General features: G+C 40.8%; 2 protein-coding genes across 2 annotated transcripts; one reads left to right on the forward strand and one right to left on the reverse strand.

Moving 5' to 3' along the window:
* Nucleotides 1-418: 418 nt before the first annotated feature.
* On the reverse strand, nucleotides 419-8,262 carry mrs2 (magnesium transporter MRS2). Its single transcript, XM_020608473.1, has 13 exons — nucleotides 8,011-8,262; nucleotides 7,364-7,928; nucleotides 6,541-6,605; nucleotides 6,304-6,340; nucleotides 4,912-5,024; nucleotides 4,005-4,166; nucleotides 3,685-3,815; nucleotides 3,163-3,279; nucleotides 2,125-2,194; nucleotides 1,648-1,730; nucleotides 1,259-1,376; nucleotides 807-920; nucleotides 419-568 (listed from the first exon to the last, which is right to left on the reverse strand). The coding sequence occupies exons 2-13, from the start codon at nucleotides 7,758-7,760 to the stop codon at nucleotides 509-511; spliced, it is 1,467 nt and encodes a 488-aa protein (XP_020464129.1). The 5' UTR covers nucleotides 7,761-7,928; nucleotides 8,011-8,262; the 3' UTR covers nucleotides 419-508.
* A 424-nt stretch (nucleotides 8,263-8,686) lies between these two features.
* On the forward strand, nucleotides 8,687-16,017 carry LOC109964881 (cleft lip and palate transmembrane protein 1-like protein). The gene is made up of 17 exons (XM_020608472.1): nucleotides 8,687-9,073; nucleotides 10,068-10,159; nucleotides 10,399-10,576; nucleotides 10,678-10,805; nucleotides 11,496-11,574; nucleotides 11,670-11,787; nucleotides 12,005-12,099; nucleotides 12,294-12,378; nucleotides 12,670-12,770; nucleotides 12,841-12,900; nucleotides 13,156-13,206; nucleotides 13,297-13,379; nucleotides 13,606-13,640; nucleotides 13,796-13,851; nucleotides 13,983-14,027; nucleotides 14,220-14,353; nucleotides 14,640-16,017. The coding sequence occupies exons 1-17, from the start codon at nucleotides 8,873-8,875 to the stop codon at nucleotides 14,704-14,706; spliced, it is 1,608 nt and encodes a 535-aa protein (XP_020464128.1). The 5' UTR covers nucleotides 8,687-8,872; the 3' UTR covers nucleotides 14,707-16,017.
* Nucleotides 16,018-19,163: the final 3,146 nt, after the last annotated feature.

Below are 19,163 nucleotides of genomic sequence, written 5' to 3' on the forward strand. Positions count from 1 at the left end.
AATTCTAACTTATATTCCGTGATAAATAGACTTTACTTTCATCATTTTAACACACTTTTCTCACCTATGAAATGAGGGAAGGTACAACTGCATATAAAGTGGTCATCATAGAACTTTGGTTCTAGTGCTGCCTCTTGCCAAGGCGTATGTCCATAAAACTAGCGATGTTGAAGCAATAGCATGTTTTATCCACAGATATGAAAATACTCTACATTATGATTAGATATACATCTAATCTGGCATCTGAAATAACCAAAACATGGTGTGAGGAAAATAATGATGGGGACCCAGAAGTACACAGAATGCTTTGGAGTCTTCAGACAGTTGGATCCAGTCCCAACATTTGCTGTAGGCCCGGTAGAATAAAAAAAAAGAAAAAGAAAAAAAAAGAAGCTAAAAATAAACAGGAGTGGCCTCCGTAGAGAAGGTCCAAGTTAATAAAGTGTTTGTCTTTAAAGCTGCAGAGTCTGAGGAGGTCTGTAGCATTTTATAGAGCAGAGGCAGAAGTTCATCTGACCCCAGCCTTGATGTCCGAGGCTTTCAAACTTCTCTTCCAAACCGGAGGGATCTGTATCACAAACAGGAGACATTGCACTCATTCATCTGCCATTACTAAGTGAAATTGATCAGTAATTTGTATAAAAAAGGAGGAGTGGCCTCAGAACATACACATTCAGAGCGACCATATGGAGGTGCCATATTGTACACGCTGAGCTGTACAGGAAAACGCCACCAGCTAGCTACTGAAAACCCCAAAATGGTGAGAGGCCAGTGTAGATTTTAGTGTTTGTATGTGTGTTTATTACTAGTGTGGGTATCGAAGGCTCTAAATGTCGGCCCAGAAATGACAGCAGTCGTCTCCATATGAGCCCGCTGCCCAAGAACATGAAGCCTGTTACCAGCCAGAAAGCACGAGGGTCCTGGTGACAGACACAAACAGACAGACAAAAAAAACATGTGAGCATGAATATACGGAAGGTACAGTGTGCATATACTGTAAAGACACACTGAGCAACATGAATGGTTACACAAAAGACAAATACACACAGGAGAACATTATAACACACATTTAGATTATTTAGATGAATCATTTTCTGAAAAATGTCAAGAGTAATTATGAATGGCAATTAGAAATTTAGACTGTAAGCTGCTCATCTTATAAAACTAACAATCCATACCATAGTCTAAAACTGACAACCAGGAAAATCCTTTCACCGGTAAATACAAAATCGTATACTTTAGCAGGAAGGCCTCTTACTTCTTCGAAGCACGATGTCAGATTCATCCCAAAAGCCACCCCTATCAGACCGAATAAGGTAAGGGAGAAGGAACCCATCGTCAGCTGCAGATTCAGACGCATCATCACGTTGCGATGGCTAGAATAAAAGAGCGTACACAAAACATGCCTCTTTTGGGTCAACCTGATCTATTTCTGTGAAATTATTTTTTAGAGTCGGAGAAACAAACAACTACACACATTTTATGTTTCGGTATCACCAAAACAGTTTCAAACTAAGTCACTTCATTACATTGGTCTTAATGTTCAATTTTAAAATTGCAGCTCCACTTATAGGCCTTATAATCACAACACAAGTCCAGTACATGTTGTGTGTATACATACTGTATAACCCCTGTATACGTGTGTACCTATCCAGATTGATGAAGATGACACTCTCAGAGTCATCGATCAGCCCTTTCAGCTCTCTGGCCTTGTTCGCCAGCTCCTCAGCCTGCAAGAAACAGTGCACAGTCACTGTATGAACACTTAGCCATCAGCATCGAAGGCACTGTGCATTACCTATCGATGATATTTAAAGTTTAACAGCAAAATAAAGCTGCTAGTACGTAAGTGTTTACATAAATACAAAAAAGGTAAAAGGCTTGGTCAGGTATCAATATATAGTCTCGTCTGAACATCACCTTCCTGCTGTAATTCAGTGTGATCAGTGCACTTCAGTTCAGCATATTAAAAATGTCAAAATACAGTAAAGGTAAAGACATTTATTGTTGAGCAGGAGTTTAATTATTTCAAATCAATCCGAAAACAAACAAACAAACAAACAAACAAAACATTTTTCCATCCAACTGTTAATTTATTTATTTTTTTTAAATAAGTAACAGTACCTGCATATAGTAATTCTCCAATAATAGTTCCATCTCCTCAGCATGGTCAATACCCAGACTGCTCTCCTCACTAGAAAGGTACAGACAGACACCAAGACATATATTCATATATATAAATACTGGTTTAGGAAATGTGTGATGTCATAGACACACAAACATATATACGCATGCACACACATTCTCTTCCAAACACTGAAAATCTGACGCAGTCTGTCACCATTGCCCATAATATCCTCATAGACAGTGGCAGAGGAAGTCCTCACATTAAGTTGTTGTTTTACAAAGGTCAAGTCCTGACTATAAAAATCACTCTACACCAAAACACTGCTATTTTAAATACCAAATAACAGCAGCTAATATTGTTGTATTCCCCTGTCAACATGCGTTTCTCCTTAGTATGTTAGTGCCTAAACCTGATTCCAACCTTATCGTAACCCCAACCATCGAGGGGGGCACCATGAGAAAGATTTAATGGGGGGGGAACACATCTCGACAGGGGAACGGACTTCGACACAACGCAGAAAAAACTCAAGAAAATTGTTGAATTGTATTAAATCACTTGGATGTGGCCATTAATAACAAACTGGTTGTAAATGTCACCTTAACTTCTCATTGGACTTTGTGGCCTTATGGATAAGGCACTTTAGGCTTCATGTTTCTTTGAGGTCACATTTTAATTTCCCCTCTGTGTGTCTGCAGTTCCTTTACATTTGTGCTACTGCTTGTTTTAACCCTAAATGTTCTTGGAGACAAGTCATGGAGACATACTTAACACTGTTTTATTGTGTTGATACTAGTTTTAAGAGACCCGAAACATGATTTTGAACTGATAGCAAATCAAATGTCTGCCACAAAATTATGAATATGCTACATATACCTACATACAGTATTTGATTTCTCTGTCTGTGATTGACTTTTTGCAAACAAAAAGAAAATATAATATAGAAAACATGAAATATTGACTTTTTGGAGACATTAAGCTCTTAGACAGCTGCTTTTAGCATTCATCTAGTGTATGTGAATGCAAGTGTAACACACAAAACTCTTGGGTCTGTCCACTTGGTCAGGCAGAGCTCTTCAATGATCTTGTCCTCATCCAAAATCTTCAGCAAAGAGTCCTTAAAAACTTTTATGTCCGTCTCCAACTCCGATAAACTGTCAGAAGCACAAGAGACAAGAGGGAAACTAAGAGATACGCACAAAAAATATGCACATATGTACATGTTTGGGTCTAACACTGCCACGGTGGTAAATAGGGTGTGCTTGTTGTTAAAATGTTAAACATTAATCATGTTTAACTCCGGGATTCCTTGATTCAAGGATGAAAAGTGGTGATGGTGACTTCAAAGTTAAACTGTAAGGGATTTTTGAGAGAAGATAAACATTGTGTTGCTATGCTGAAAAAAATGCTATGGCTAAAAAAGTAACTGAGTCAGTTCCTCTAATCCATCGTTTTGATAAACACTGAAATCTGAATCTGATTCTGAATCCTGATGATTTCCAGCCCTGTTCACCAGAGCATTTACAGATTACGTCAGTGTATATGGTTCTGTGGTTTACCTCTTGCTGTTCTGCAATAGTATATGTAGTTTACTTCTGTCAGCAGAAAGAATTTTAGGATCCACTAGGGATTCCAGTGTGTCCAGTATTGTTGGTTCAACTTCATTCAGCCGAGTTTGTAGAGTGTTTACCTAATGACACAGATACACGAAGACACATACAGACACAGGTCATGGGGACATACTTCATACCGTTTTCATTGATCTTCACCTTATCTCAGAACAAAGTCTCATGCGTGTCCTCAGTTTACAGGCAGGTTTTATCTGGGTTAGACGATGCTTAAATTCTTAGACTGAGTGTTTTTCTCTAATCTGCCTCACCCTGTGCTGCAGTATGGCCTCCAGCGCTCTGAACTCAAAGGGCAGAGAGTGCATCTGTGATGCTAGCTGAGCGGTGAGCTCCAGTATCAACCAGCGCTCCAATCCCAGACCACGAAAATCCAGCACCAGAAGGGACTGCGGGGTCACAATGGCTTTCAGGGACTGTGGAAAGACAAGGGGGAGGCCAGAAGCTACATGTAACCTGATCCCTGATATTGTAATCTCACACCAAATATGTACTGTACATCTTCATTCAAATTTTTTAGCTTCCTATGGGATATTACACATGTTCATGTGAATGTGCCTGTGTATCTATGACTATGCATGCAGAGAAGACTACAGCTCCACTGGTCAGCTCTGATGGGTAAATATTTGCAATAAAAGATTGGATCAACAAAAAACTGTTGTGAAATCAAGCACACTGATCCACTTGAAGCTGTCCATTTTCTAAAGCCACAGTTAAATACCCCGAAAAGCCAATCAGATTCAGCATCTTAGGTCTCGGGCAGCATCCCCATACAGCTGACGTGAGTGAAGCTTTCAGTGCTTTGTGTAATGTACAGGCACTGCTCTGTATTTGTGCATCTTCACCACTTAGCAGGCTAATAAAGTAGAAGGATTTGCCTAAAGCATTTCTTTACTTCAGTTTAAACGTGAACCACTGCACAGAGAAGACAAGTGACTATTGAGAAACATGAAACAACACGGACTGTGCAGGAAGTAAATAATACATATGAGACAAGACAACTAAAGAAAGGGGCAAAAAGAGAGAAAACAGAAACAAAGACTGAGGACTGGCTTTTTCCTACCCCATATGTGTGGAAGAAAAAGCGAAATAAGATGTTAACTGTCTACTGAATACGGTATATACGCAATAAACAGCAAACTGCTGAGAGCAAGAGCATACCTCCATTCGTATAATAATGCAGTTGTTTCTAGCAGTGAGGCTGGTACTGTGCTGAAAGCGAAGGTCTCTGGCCTGAAGACCCAGCTCCTGGCAAAGCTCCGTTTTCTTCTTCTCTAGAGGGGAAAAATAATCACATTGGTAAGAGGAGCAGAGTATGAACGGTATATGGACAAAACCTGTTCTGCAGTGATGTAAGGGAATCACTACTCTGGTGGTGGCAGTGGATATGTAAATGGAAGATAAAATGTGAGAAATCTGAATTATCTCCAAAAGCATCTAGCCATCAAGAACCATTAGGGGGTGGTAAGTGTAATCAGTGACTGCCTGAAGTCTTTGTACATTCCCTGGTGATGCTCTCCCAGGCGTTCACTGAAGACACCTTTAGCTCTGGCTTGTTGTGAGGTCGTGTTCTTTGGGTTTTGAGCTGCTCCTTTTAATTCCCATCACTTTGAGAGGCTGACTTTTGTTTCAAAAGTCCACAGAAATTTGCTCCAGAGCTCTATTAGTTTGTTTTTTAGTTTTACCAGGGGTTTGCATCTTGTGCCGACTCCTCTAAGATTATGGCCAGGAAGTCTTTTCTTGTTCACAACTGTTGATTTTTGGCAACTTATTGAGTTTGATGTCTAGATAAAGGTCTGTGCTCACACACAGCTCTTTATATACTGAAGTAAAGGTACTCAAAATAAAGCTGAAACTTTAATTTATTTAATGACTTCAAAGGATAAGGTTGGTCTATGGCACAGACAAATAAACTAGGACCGGACTAGGAGACAGTGGTGCAGTGGGTAGAGCAGTCGTCTCCAACCAGAAGGTTGAAGGTTCAAAACTCAGTGATGGCAGTCCACGTGTCAAAGTGTCCTTGGGCAAAACACTGAACACCCCCCCATTGCCCCCGATGGTCAGAGCCGTCGGTTGAGTTGGCACCGCAGGTGGCTGCCATCGGTTCTGTACTGGAAACAAATTCCTTGTGGGTAACATACTTGGCCAATAAAGGTGATTATCACTATCCTAATCCAGGTTAGAGACCCACAGACATTAACCATGAGTAAAGGCAAGTCACTGTTGGTTTTAGCCTCTGTATGGATGGGGAGTGTTGAAAATACTATTCAAATAAAAAATGAAAGGCCTTTAATGAATAAATGCAATAAAACACACCATCTGTGCAAATATTCACAATCTAGACTATATGTCCTACTGTGCATGGCTAAGATTAAAACATGTACTCTGGGGATATACTGAGAGTTATACCTGGCCCCTGGTGAGAGTGGTGACATCACAGGATAAAGGAGATAATCAGTCATCAGTCTCACTGACAACCTTGATTTTGCTCATCAAATAAGAGACAGCAGGCAAGTCAATGAAAGACCAATGAGATTTTTATCCAACACTTACCAAACGATGTAACATTGCCCTCCTGGTCAAACATCATCTTTAAAATAAACAAACAAGAAATCTATGAACCACCTCTTGCAGTTACAGTTATTTAAACAACAGCTCTAATGTATTACAATATAAAATGTATGGCACTGGGCATCTGGGTTACATCTAACACCGACAGCTAACTAGTAGTAATTACTGTCCAATAACCACTAAAAGGTTACAGCTAACTGCCCTTGTTTCATCTCTTACCACAACAAAAGCTAGAGGCACACTGGAAACAGGGGCATCTGTCATTCTGTGGCGGACAAACAGCACTGTTCAGGGAAAAGACAAAGTTAAAGCATACATGAAAGAAAATGTGTGTAATAACATGTGCTCTGAAGTCAAGTCAAAACTCCTTCCTCAGCTGCAACTACAGGGTTTGAAGTCTGGAAAACATTCTATTTGTTGTTCTTCTTTGACTTACAGCAATAAGAATATACACAAGGACAAATATACTGTGCCTGATGATTGTTGAGACCTTAACACTGTTACTGAATTTTAGATGTTAACCCAGGGGATTTTATAGGACACGACTTAAAAGAAATCTACACTTAGTGGTGTATTTCGGCATATTAACATTTAGTTATTGGAAAAAAAACAATCATGCAGTTAAATATTTGATGCATATCTAACCAGAAAAATTTAATTCTCCAGCTCTCCATTTAGCATCTTTGCATTTCAATACACTTATCTGGGTTCAGCTTTGATACAATTTTATTGTACTGTTGATGTGCACAGTCATTTAACATGAAAAGGGTTAACATTAGGTCGGTGTTGTACTGTAACTGGTCTCTCTTTTTCTAATGTCCTTCTGCAGTTAAGTTATTCTGGTTGACAGCTAAAGTATGTAGACTAGAGCCTGAATGATACCGAATTTCTGAGACTTATCACAGATTTATTACAATGACACATGTCATAAACAAACACGTTTGGTTATTAAAGTGCCACGACTAAGATATGTACTTACTGGGTCACTGTACAGTTAAGGAACAAACCTGTCAATGGCTATATGACTAGCTCTCATCCGTACCGGGGCATGTTGGACCTCGTTGCAGCAGGTTCTCCCTCCTCACTGCAGCAGGCTGAGGTCTCCTGGGCTGACATCCAGACACAGGCGGAGTCTGACTGCACGGTGCATTAGCACCAACATCACTGTAGATCCTGCCGTACAATCCCAGTGTTCTACTTCCAGGTGTCAAGTTGTATTTGAGTGGATAGAGCCTTGAACGAGCCCTAAAAAGGATGAGGGCTCGAGTCCCGCCAAGTCTTGAGGAAAAATTACTGACATAACTGAAAAGACGCTTTGGATAAAAGATCTCACCATATGGCAGATACATTCTAGCACAGTTCATGCAGCCAGTCAGGAGCACTCTGTGTAGTTTCAGCTCCACACCACCACAACGTATAGCCCTTACACAGACTGCCATACTGGCACTGCTCACCGCTGCAGCAAGGAAATTAGAACACAAAAAACAGCAGGGAACTGTGGTGGAGGAAAGGGAGACAAGCTCTGGTCTCCATAAGAAAAACGAGGGAATACAGGTGTGTAAAAACTTGTAAGTGCGTAAATAGTCTCGCGGTGCCCTCCAGTTTGTCTGTGAGACGAGACAGTCAAGAATTAACAGTATCAACAAATACTGGTCAATATAACTTCATGTAATGCTGGTCACATGTTACCTTAGTTCGGCTACTTTCTAACTTTCCTCACAGTGTTTTCATTGAGCATGTTATGCTAGTTGCTAGTGTCAGGGACAGCTTGCGCTGTTAGTAATAATCCATCTAAAATCCCAGTGACAATAAACGAAGACACTGGTAACACAAACCAGTTACCTGCTGCTAAGCACAGACTGTCCTAAATCAACACATAAAGCCGTATGGTACTCCGCAAACACACGTTTCCTTGCGAGCATGATGTGAGGAAACAAGCAAACTGGACTGGACCATAATGCATCGCGGTGACAAGTACCGGGTGCCAAAGATCGTCTCAAGTGAAGTATATCTCTCGGACTGCAATCGCGGATGTACACATTTTGACAGTGGGCACAAGTTAGGCAGGATTTAAGTCAGCTCCCTCGGTTGCTGAATCTGCCATAGAAAGATGACCTACTCTTTCTGTGAACCAGCACACAGTGTGTGGAGGGGGGTCTGACAAAAACAAACCTGAAATAGGGGCAGACTAGTTACCATTATTTTCAACACTGTCAACACTGAGGCCTAGCCTGTTTAGATTTACTATCCGGTTCCTTAACAAGAGATTTTGTAGCTCCTAATTAAAATTAACCTACCATAGATGTATAACCCATTTGACTTAACGAGATCAGAGGCTCAAATACAACTTGGAGAGATGATGTAGGCGCGGAGGTGTGTCAGCATCAGCATCCCCCTCTGGGTGAAGATAACCGGAAGGATGCTTTGGGAGGGGGGCAGCTGTGCGGATTTTATTGCGTTGACGCTGGATCCGCTTATAAACAATCCCTGAACCAGTCCATGTTAATTTTTTGTAAATTTTTCGTTGTTGATATTTTGTATTTTAGCTGCCATGTTCCCGTGGTGTTATTCCAAGCCCGCGGACAGCGGCGGTAGGAGAAGCTCCATCGCGAAGCTGCTGATCGGCGTGTTTGTGGTGTACATGCTCCACACAGCCTGGCTGCTGTACGGCTTCCTCAACACCAAACCCTGCGACGGAGGCAGAAGAGAGCACTGCATCATCTCCTATCTGGCAGCAAGACCCAGACTGCAGGTTAGTACAGGCCTTTGTCCCCCGTTCCCCACTGCTCATGGCAAATAGATTAGAGATTCAGAAAGAACGTCATTTATATGAGATCCAGTTCAAGACAGGACTGCATGGGCCTGAAAATTTATTTGAAACAAGTGATCATGTTATTGGCCAGATATGCTCAGCTGTAAAAGGCAAATCAGGATAATAAAATCATGAAATCTGGTTTTGCTTAAACTATTACAGGCTATAGCTATTTTGCTAATATAGGGCTACACTGTGTGTACAGGCTATTTACTGTAGATTTTAAGGTTGGGAAAATGTGTCGAAAATCAATATACTGTGATACAAAAACATCACAAGATGTATGGATTTATCTAGTGATATAGATCATGAGGTCTCCATACACCGGCGACTTCATATTTTTTGTATAGTATAGTATATCTGGTTGTTCTTTACATAATCAAACTAATATTAGAAAAGGGGAATAAAAGAGGAATAAAGTACAAGTATTCCACAGCTGCCATACATTCTTGACATTGAATTTTTAATTGTATCATGGCTGAATCGAATTGGACACACGGTATCATGCATCGAATCTTATCCAGAAGAAAGCACATCCCTCCATCCCTAGTAGATTTGTTTGACTTATTTTACTTATTCTGCAGATGAAATGAGGTTTGTGCTTTTATAATTTAAAATAAACAGATAACACATTTGTCAGGTTGAACATCTGGCATGATGGCGGAAATCTCAAATTTATCTTCTTTTTTTTATCAGAGCTTTGCCTTATCTGTGTTTTTACTACATTTATATTTAAATGTTTTATTTCCTCATATATTTTATCACATGCATCCTTCTGTTTCTCTGCCTTTGGGTCAGGTTTTGTAAAGTAGGTAGATGTTGAGTTCAGTCAATAAAATAAACAGTATTACTGTATTTTGAAAAGGAGCCAGTTTTTCTGCTGCTCACTGACTCACTCTTCTACAAAATGAGCAGTGTCTTCTCTTTCATCCAGCTTAGTGTCTTCACCTGCCTCGTGCCAGACAACAGCCAGCTCACCCTCGCTGTAAACATTGCCCCATTTGACCCACACTCTACATTTGATAGGTGGGTTTGCCCTGTTAACTTTACAAACACATACTGTAACCATTATCTAATCTGTGTACTGTACACTGTGGACACTGTGTTGCAACATAGAATATAAGTCATGAAATAAATAAATAGGCCAGTGGAGGATTTTCCTAATGATCCAAACTTTCAAAGTAGCAGTTGCAAAACAGGACAAAAATGTTTGTTGTACAGTTGTTGCCTTTTCACTCTACTTTTCTCCCCCTCTCTCTCCACAGGCAGGTGAATGTCTCTGTTCCAGAGGAAACTCGGGCTAATGGCACTCTGTATGCAGTTGTTTACATTCACAAAGCTGGTGTTTCACCTCTGGAGGACAGCAGAGAAGTTCACCACATAGCTCAGCTCACCACCTACATCTCTCCCACACACACAGAAGGGCAGAGAAACACACAGAAGGTAACACTGTCACAGCACGATCATTTCAAACACTGTGTCACCTTTGCACTTCATTTCAACATGGTTTTGCTGCAAATAAGTACATTTTATGGCTTTCTTAGAGGTCCAGCCCCAGATCTGAGAATCCTGTATCCCACTGGAGACCTCACCTGTCAGTTACTTTGATGTCAGAGGACTTCACCTTCAGCAAGGTGGGGCTTCCTAGTGACGTCCGGCGCTACATGAGAGTGTAAGTCACAGGAAGCTGTAGGAGGTCAAGTGCTGCTGCTTTTGAAAATCAGTATACGTCAATGCTTGAAGGGTTGGAGTAGAAGAAATTCAGTGGCAATGTAACTAAAATGTGTAACTGGTGTTCCTATGTAGTCTAAAAATGTATAGGTAACACCTCCAATCTTCACAGTAGCCATTCACTGTGGAAAACCTTCAGCCAGGGATCTTCTCAAACCATCTACCCTATCTGTATACCCTGTATACTGTATATCTTATATACTGTATATACCATATTATATTGTGTGTATATCAGTGGTTCCTAAAAGTAAAGATTAAATCAGAAAAAAGTAATTTATTTATTTTTTTTACCTCGTAGACACTTGGCCAGGTCTCAGCCCCCAAGTTGCCAACTCTTGGTTTATATCATTTTATTTTTCACAAATTAAGCACTCCAGTAAATGGTCACAACATCTGCTGCAGTACTACCTGCATGATTGCAAGTCTGTAGAAAAGCACTTGTGAGTGATTTTCAGTGATTTCCTTGACTGGAATGCCAAGAAAATATACCAGCTCGCGAAGATGATACTTAAAGGTAGTGCTCTGTATGTCATTTAATACACTTGTGTGTATATTTACTCATGATGTTTACACTGGGCTATAAATAAGGAATGAGTCGCATGTCTTTTTAAATGAACCCTTCTTCGTGCAGCTCTCAGGAAGGCCAACAGATGCTCTACCTCCCCCTGCTGCTGGTTAACGAGCTCAACTTCAGAGTCAGAGACCTCATGGTAGGAAGCTTTAATTTCAACATGCACACGTTAGTAAAACCTTGTCTAGAAAAAAATTGACATGACCCTTCATGTAACTGTCCATCCATCAATAGGAGATCAACAGCAGCACTGCTCAGCTCCCTCTGACTGTGACCTATGAGGGACTTTCTTTGCAGAGATTCAGGTTTTGGGTCCATCTACAGGACGTGGTTTATTCCCTGAGACAGTTTGGTGAGCTAACAAGGCAACAGATGTTATGTGATACAGTGAGTAACGTGTCCTTCTGCGGGAGGTAGTTTCCCATCTGCAATGACTGCTGTAAATATCTGATACATTTCAGGGCAATTTACCTTTTAATTTAATGTAGGCATCTGGCTCTTCATGGTATATAAACATAATCAGGAGAGAGAACTGAATCCTTTGATAGTTCTTCCTTGTGTTTATTAAGGCTTTACAGAGGAGAACATTGATGAAATTAAAGAAACTCTCATGGGATCCAACCTCTACCTGTTAGTGCTGACTGCACTCATCACAGCTCTACAAGTAAGAGTATACAACACAACAAAAATGCCATCCTGTATATATTAGAATCCATCTGATACAAAGTTTCATCTATTGTGCATTATTTTAGAAACCCAGACTTCTACATGTGAGCACGTGGAAACTCAGGCATGTTGCAAATGGAACACTGTAAAATTAGAAGTGTGTTGTTTTGCTGTGTTCATGGTCTTCGACAGCTCATCTGTGAATTCTTGGCTCTGAAAAATGACATTAGCTCATGGAGAAAAAAGAAGAGCATGGCTGGAATGTCCAGGAAGTCTGGTAAGAAAATCATCAAATTATACAAGCTTGAGATTTTAAAATCACTTTGCGGTCCTAAAGGCTCTGACGCCCGGGCTGCAGTCACTAAAAAAAAACTTGCACCCAAACTGCTGAAATATTACTTTTTTAAACTTTTTTTTTATTACAGTGTACAGTTTTTTACAAGCCACTGTGAACACTTAAAGTATGGTTCTGCTGTAAATGATCAGCCACAGTAAGGCAGTGGAAGGTGTTAAAACAGTCCATGTTGGGGCCCAACTGTTCCTCTGTCTCCCCCCACTCTGCTTGTAGTTTTGTGGCGTAGTCTCGGTACGTTGCTGATTTTCCTCCACCTGCTGGAGGAGACCAGTCTGCTGGTGCTGCTTCCTGTCGGACTGGGAGCATGTGTTGAGGTATTTAGTTCAGAAAGCATCAAATAAAGATCAGACTGAGTTGTAACTCACCAGCGTGCCACTCCAACAGGTCTGGAAGGTGTTTAAAGTGTATAAGATCCCGCTGCAGTGGAAAAGCTCTAAGCTCTATGTGAGTATGCTGCATTTATCTAGCCATGTGCAGAGTGATGTTGTTTCATTTAAGAAACATGTTGAGACAACAATGTGCAGTGGAGCTGTTGTGGTTTAAAATCACTTACTAGTTTCTTTCAGCATCATTAATTAACTTAGCTCCAGTTTTCTTCAATGCACTGCCAGGATATGAGTTGGTGTCAGACCGAACTCTCCAGCTTTGTCAGCTTAGTTTTTTTTTTATTACTTAAGACTGTCCTTTCTTACTGTGTAGGTAAATAAGCTGGATGAGGATGAAAGAAAGACAGTGGACTATGATGCACAGGTATCAGTATGTTTCCAGCGTGTCTGTTACATCTACAATTTTCTATTTTGCCGTTTAATTTGAACATTTGGGCTGTGGTTTTCTCTCTAGGCATCCACATACTTGTTCTACTTGGTCTATCCTCTGTGTATCAGTGGAGCTATTTTCTCACTGGCCTACTTACGCCAAAATAAGTGAGCTAATAAATCTTCGTATTCTACTTCCTGCTTTGCCACATAGTCTAAACGTTGTCTTATTACAGTACTACCAAGTGTCACACACTCATTTGTGCAGCCTACCTGTAACATTTCAGTACAAAGCCTTGTCTGTCTTACTGCCATACGGATGTTTTGTAGGCAGATTCAAATCAGACCTGAATTCTGAACCTTACATTAACATTAAACTGTGTCATGTTGACAGTTACTATTCCTGGTTGGTCAACAGCCTGGTGACCGGTGAGTTGACTAATAAGCTCATTTATATGATTCTCCGGGTAATTTGTTAACAGTAAATTTGTGCAAGTTCTTCCTATATTATGCTGATGCCTTTATTTCTATACTGACCACCAGTGTGGTGTGTTGACACTTGAACTCCCTTCGTCTCCTTTCAGGAGTGTATGCCTTTGGCTTCCTGTCTATGGCCCCACAGCTCTTCATCAACCATAAGGTCTGTCCAGAGACATCAGCACTATTTAGGATTCTTTATCTCTGTATATATTCACATATGATCTGATAATAGTGCTGAGTAAAAAACTCCTGTCTGAACTGTCCTCTGCTCCTCTTCTTGCGCTGGAGCAGTTGAAGTGTGTGAGCCACCTGCAGGGGGCAGTGTTGATGTACAGAGTGAGTTTGTTTCGCTTCTCAGACTTCAGTTAGGATACTTCTACTTTGACTGTTGCTTATCCTCCTGTATTTTATGGTGAATTCTGTGGTTTACTGTTGTCAGATAACAGATTAATTCAGCTCTAACCAGGATTAGTTAGTTAATGCATTATTATTCCTCCCCTCTGTCCTTTCCTTTCCTTTGTGCACCAGGGAGTGAACACCCTGGTCTCAGATCTGTGCTCCTGTGCCTGCTTTTTTGCTTCTTCTGGATCCTTCTCCTCCTCTCATCAACTTTCCTGCTTCAGAGATGAGCTACTCTTGTTCTTCTACCTCTACCAGCGCAGGTGTGACACTCAACAGAACATTGAACACTGTGGGACTCCAGTATATCTGAGTTTGTCTAAATCAGATCAGACAAGATGCTAAAATCCTGCACATCACAATGAATTTGGCAACAGACTGGAGTCAGGGATAATTTGCTGCTTTGCTGCTACAGAAAGTTTCTAGACATCTGTCACCATTTCAATTCATTATCCACCTCAGTGACTTTTGTTTGGATAGTTGTGTGTTTGTTCAGAGTTGCTGTAACAACAACAATGCAGTGCTGCTGTATTCTTTTATCTCTGCCAGGCGTTACGCCCCCAAGCCCAGAAGACGAGAGTCCGGGACCCAAAGCAAGAAAGTCAAGACCCAGTGAGAAGAAGGCAATAAATAATGCACAAAAATGCAAAAACTCCTCTTTGAAAGACCGACTCAGACGGGCCACATGCGACCACGTGTGCCACAGCAGCTGCTGTTCAATCCAGGTTGAGATGTTCTGCTTCGGACTCCTCACAGTGCTGCTGCTGACTTACTCATCACCAGACACTCTCTGCTGTACATGTTGTTTACCTGGTGAAAATATTTTCCCATTTGTATATACTTGTTCTGTTTTCTCTGCATCCAAAGTGCGTTTTAGTGAATGCATTTCCTGGTAAATCACCATCTTTTTCAAGCACACATGAACTTGATCACTGACTCTTTCTGGCACTAATGAGTTTTAACAGCTTGAACAGGCTTGAAGCTCCCAGGTGAGTTTAAAGGATAAAGTTGGTGATGTTGTATATTTTTCATATTAATATCAACTGATTGCATGAAAGACACCAAATAGATCCTACTAACTGTGTAGCCAACACCTGATATATCATGTTCAGTCCATTGATGTCTGAAAAGCATTAAAGACATAAATAAGCTACACCTTTGTCCTGGCTGACATGTGCAATGTATGTGGGCAGTGCAGCTGGTTTTGAGTCAGTCCCACAAACACCATGCTGCTGCTGCTGTGAATACTCATTAAACATGTATTAATCCACTGCTCAAACTAGTTGACAACATACACACATTGTACTTCTCCTGATTTAGCTGTTTATAAAAGCATGAAAGTGTGTATATTTGTGAGCTGAAGAAAGTACCGAGGGACTGACAGTTTGTTGATACTGTAGTAAAGGTGGAATAACATCAGACTTCTCTTTTAAAGCATTTTTTATACATTAACACACAGCAAAGCCATATGATCTGTTAGAGTGAAATATTCTCAGTCAGAACTGCATTTTAGGTGAGCTTTTCCTCTCCTGGCACATCCTGGAACCTATCTGGTATCTGTGGAAATGCCACAGTCATGACTTTGAGGCTCGCATGGCCTTGCAGTACTCCTTTGTAATTACTGAGACCGTACAGGGTTACAGATCAACTACATGGCTCCAGCAAGGATCAGACTAGCAACATGAAGCGTTTTTGTTTTTCACTCTTCTATACCGGCTCCCACTTAAAACCTTTGTTTTTTGTCATTGTAAATGCTTTGGGTATGTAAAATAATTTTAAAAGAACTGAAACCAAGTTAAGTACAGTATATAGAAACTACAGCATTGTCAGCAAGTTAAGAATGTCCTACACATTTTTAGTGGCATGTGTGTATAAATTCCTGCGCTGCAGTCTGCTGTTCAGGAGATGCAACTTAAAGCTGCTTCCTTGAAAACCCTTAAGAATGTCCTACACATTTTTAGTTGCATGCGTGTATAAATCCCTGCGCTGCAGTCTGCTGTTCAGGAGATGCAACTTAAAGCTGCTTCCTTGAAAACCCAAGTTGTTCCATAATCGTCACACTGGTGATCCACTGAGGTGATAATGCAGGACTGTACAGCTGTTTGTTGTGCGTGTGTTACACTGACCTCAATGTGAATTGCTGCTACTTTGTTGACTGAACTGACTTTTGGCAGTACACTGCTTGATATGTTTTATAATATGGAGCAAAAATAAAAATGTAACTGGATTTAAGGCTTATGTACATTTTAACAAAGCAGCTGGATTGTTTGGACTGTTTTGTGTGTGTGTGTGTGTGTGTGTGTGTGTTCAAGTAATTCTATCAGCACCTTCAGTCAGGAGCTAGATGGCAGACTTATGGCAACTGCTTGACTGGTTTCCTGCTTCGCTTTGCATACTTTGTGTTGGTTTGTCTTTGTTTACTTGTCCCTTGCTGTTGCCTTGCATGGGGGTATGTACATGCACACTCTGCTGTACCAGAGTCAAATTCCTCATGTCCAGCACACCTGGTCAATAAAGCTCATTCTGATTTACAGACTATCCGTAATAAAGTGTGTTTGTGCCCATGCTGGGTGTGTGATGGTGCATTCCTCTGTTGACACCAAACAGACCTGACAGGACAGCTGGGAGGATGACGTGACTGCTGTCAGTCTGGGAACGTCTTCAGGCCACACTGGAAGTATTTTTTAGAAATATATTCATCTAGTGAAAAACATTAAATTACATAATACTGGTTTTTATTATTTATTATAGGATCACAGCTGATGTTCACTATAATTTTTGTTTTTTCTTAATAGCATTTATGTTCAATTGAAACCTTTAGCACTGCAAGATTTTCTGGCTGTCAGAAGAGGATAATGAGGCCATTCCTTTATTTTGAAGGGTATGCCACTGACAGTTAGGTTTCAATGTAATTAGACCTTCACTAATGCTGACTGCCTCGACACTGATGTTTCACATTTTCTGGAAGAAAGTATGTCTGCCTCTGGTGTAAATTACTGAAAGGTCAGTCTTGGGAAGACTGAAGTAAATGGGTTCACATATTCATAGAGGTTGTTAAAAAGAAATGGGCGCTGCCTCCTGACTACATGAAAGAAAGATGATGACGCTCGGAGACATCCTGCAGCACCGGTTGAGCTGTAGGATCGTCAACACTTGTTGCCTCAGTCTCCACACACAGGCTGTTTCACTTAACTGCTTTAACTCAATAAGCCACACCACCACTGACAGAGGGTAAATAAAGGACAAGTATCTGTGAAACCAAAGTGAGATCCAGAGTGTCCGCCTCACACATATACACACACACACCCCCATCACGGCAACCTTCATAAGATTCTTCTGGTGGGTGGAGCTGCTGTAATTATGTGCTCTGGTAAAACAAACAATAAGAACCACAACCAGATGCCAGGTTTGGTGATGAACAGACATAAACACCTGCTATATGAAGATGGTCTTCTGCCTCGTGCTCCTCTCCCTCCTCTTCTCTCCAGGTAAGAAAGTTAACCTCAGACTTCACACTGTTCACCCTGAAGGTCAAGGGGTCAGGGGCTTTTAGAGCAGGCGGGGTAAGGGTAGTGACTCAGAGGCAGCGACACACATGTACATCTTATAGAGAGAACATTGTTCTCTGGGTGAGATTACAGGGACTTATCAGGTTTGTCTTATGGTCAGTTATACCGCAGGTTTTTCGTCTTGAAAGTATCCAGACCTGCTTTTTTTTTTTTTTACGGAAAAGTCACTCCAACATCATCAGAACGACTGTTGCTAAGGAAACACTGCAGGTATCAGTGCATATTTTGCACTGTGTTAGAGTTCTGCTCTTTTTTTATCTCCACTAATAATTTACTTATGTCATTGGCTGAAGGGTGTGTCCGAGACCTCCATAGTCCTTAACATTTATTTCAGTTTAGTAATACTGGTAATGTGTAATATTTGTAAGTTTGATGAGCTTCAGGAATAAGAAACAATTGAATGATAGCCTCGTTGGACTGGGTTTGTTTTTTGTTTTCCTTTGATTACAAGCCTCTCCCTAACTGTCTTAGGGAGAGGCTGTCTTTCTACTTTGTTTTATTCATTTGTGAGTTTATGGCACGTCATACATGTTCCTCTAGTTTTATAACTTTCTTCCTCTGTAGTTAGATTTTTTTTTTTAGCACAGAGTTGCATGAGAGTCCACTGTTCAGTTTCTCACACTCCCCACAAAACCTGTAAAGTGCCAGAGGCAATCTTTCATGTCCTGTAAATAATCTCTGTTTGTGCCCTGCTTGTTGCAGTGCTGTCACTGGACTGCTATGTGTGCAATTTCGCTGCCACCAATGACGAATGCAACCAGAATACTCAGACATGTCAGTCGCCGCTGGACACATGCATGACTATTGTCGACATTTCAGGTAACAATGACTACACAGTAGCAGATCTCCATTAGGTCTGGTTGGATCCCTCAGTGCTTGGCCTGTCACTATGAAGAGAATTTTTACAGAAGCACTTTTAATGACACATTGTCCAATGTGATCAGTTCTTAATTCAGTTAATGCTGCACAGCCTCTAAAATATCAGGAGGCATAGAATTTCAAGTCTAACAGAGCTTACTCAAACATCCTTATCTGTGTATTGTTCAGGTACTGCGAAGGCCATAGCGAAACTGTGTGCCAGTAAGGCCACATGTCAAGGGGCTGCATCGACTTCCTCAGTCGACGCAAACGGAAATGGAAACAGCGTCAACTGCTGCGGCGGTTATAACATGTGTAACTACAGTGGAGCCGAGTCCATTCACGTACACATATCACTGTTGCTCCTGACTGTAAGTGTATTACTGCTGCTGTCACACTGAGGTCACCAAGCTAAGCTACTCTGCTGCTCTGTACAGAAAAGATCCTGATTTAGCTCAGTAGACTATAATATTATGTAATATAATGTATCACAAGATTTCTATTAGATAATGTGCTCTTGTATATAGATGTTAAAATATGACAATAAGCTGCCTTCTCCCTGATTGTACTGCACACTATAAGAATGTTAACTGTTATATTAAGAAGCTCTCACAGATATTGTTTGTATTGCCTTGACTGTTACTGA

Source organism: Monopterus albus, unplaced genomic scaffold, assembly GCF_001952655.1.
Source record: "Monopterus albus unplaced genomic scaffold, M_albus_1.0 scaffold93.1, whole genome shotgun sequence".
Classification (NCBI taxonomy): domain Eukaryota; kingdom Metazoa; phylum Chordata; class Actinopteri; order Synbranchiformes; family Synbranchidae; genus Monopterus; species Monopterus albus.

What these genes read in the sequence shown, in the direction of transcription:
- mrs2 (XM_020608473.1), bottom strand. Translation starts at nt 7,760, where the DNA reads ATGGCAGTCTGTGTAAGGGCTATACGTTGTGGTGGTGTGGAGCTGAAA. An exon ending in GCATTATTATACGAATGGAG is followed by an intron (nt 4,167 to 4,911) that starts GTATGCTCTTGC and finishes GTCTTTCCACAG; the next exon opens with TCCCTGAAAGCCATTGTGAC. An exon ending in ATCTTCATCAATCTGGATAG is followed by an intron (nt 1,377 to 1,647) that starts GTACACACGTAT and finishes CTTTTATTCTAG; the next exon opens with CCATCGCAACGTGATGATGC.
- LOC109964881 (XM_020608472.1), top strand. Translation starts at nt 8,873, where the DNA reads ATGTTCCCGTGGTGTTATTCCAAGCCCGCGGACAGCGGCGGTAGGAGA. An exon ending in CCACACTCTACATTTGATAG is followed by an intron (nt 10,160 to 10,398) that starts GTGGGTTTGCCC and finishes CTCTCTCCACAG; the next exon opens with GCAGGTGAATGTCTCTGTTC. An exon ending in GGAAAAGCTCTAAGCTCTAT is followed by an intron (nt 12,901 to 13,155) that starts GTGAGTATGCTG and finishes CTTACTGTGTAG; the next exon opens with GTAAATAAGCTGGATGAGGA.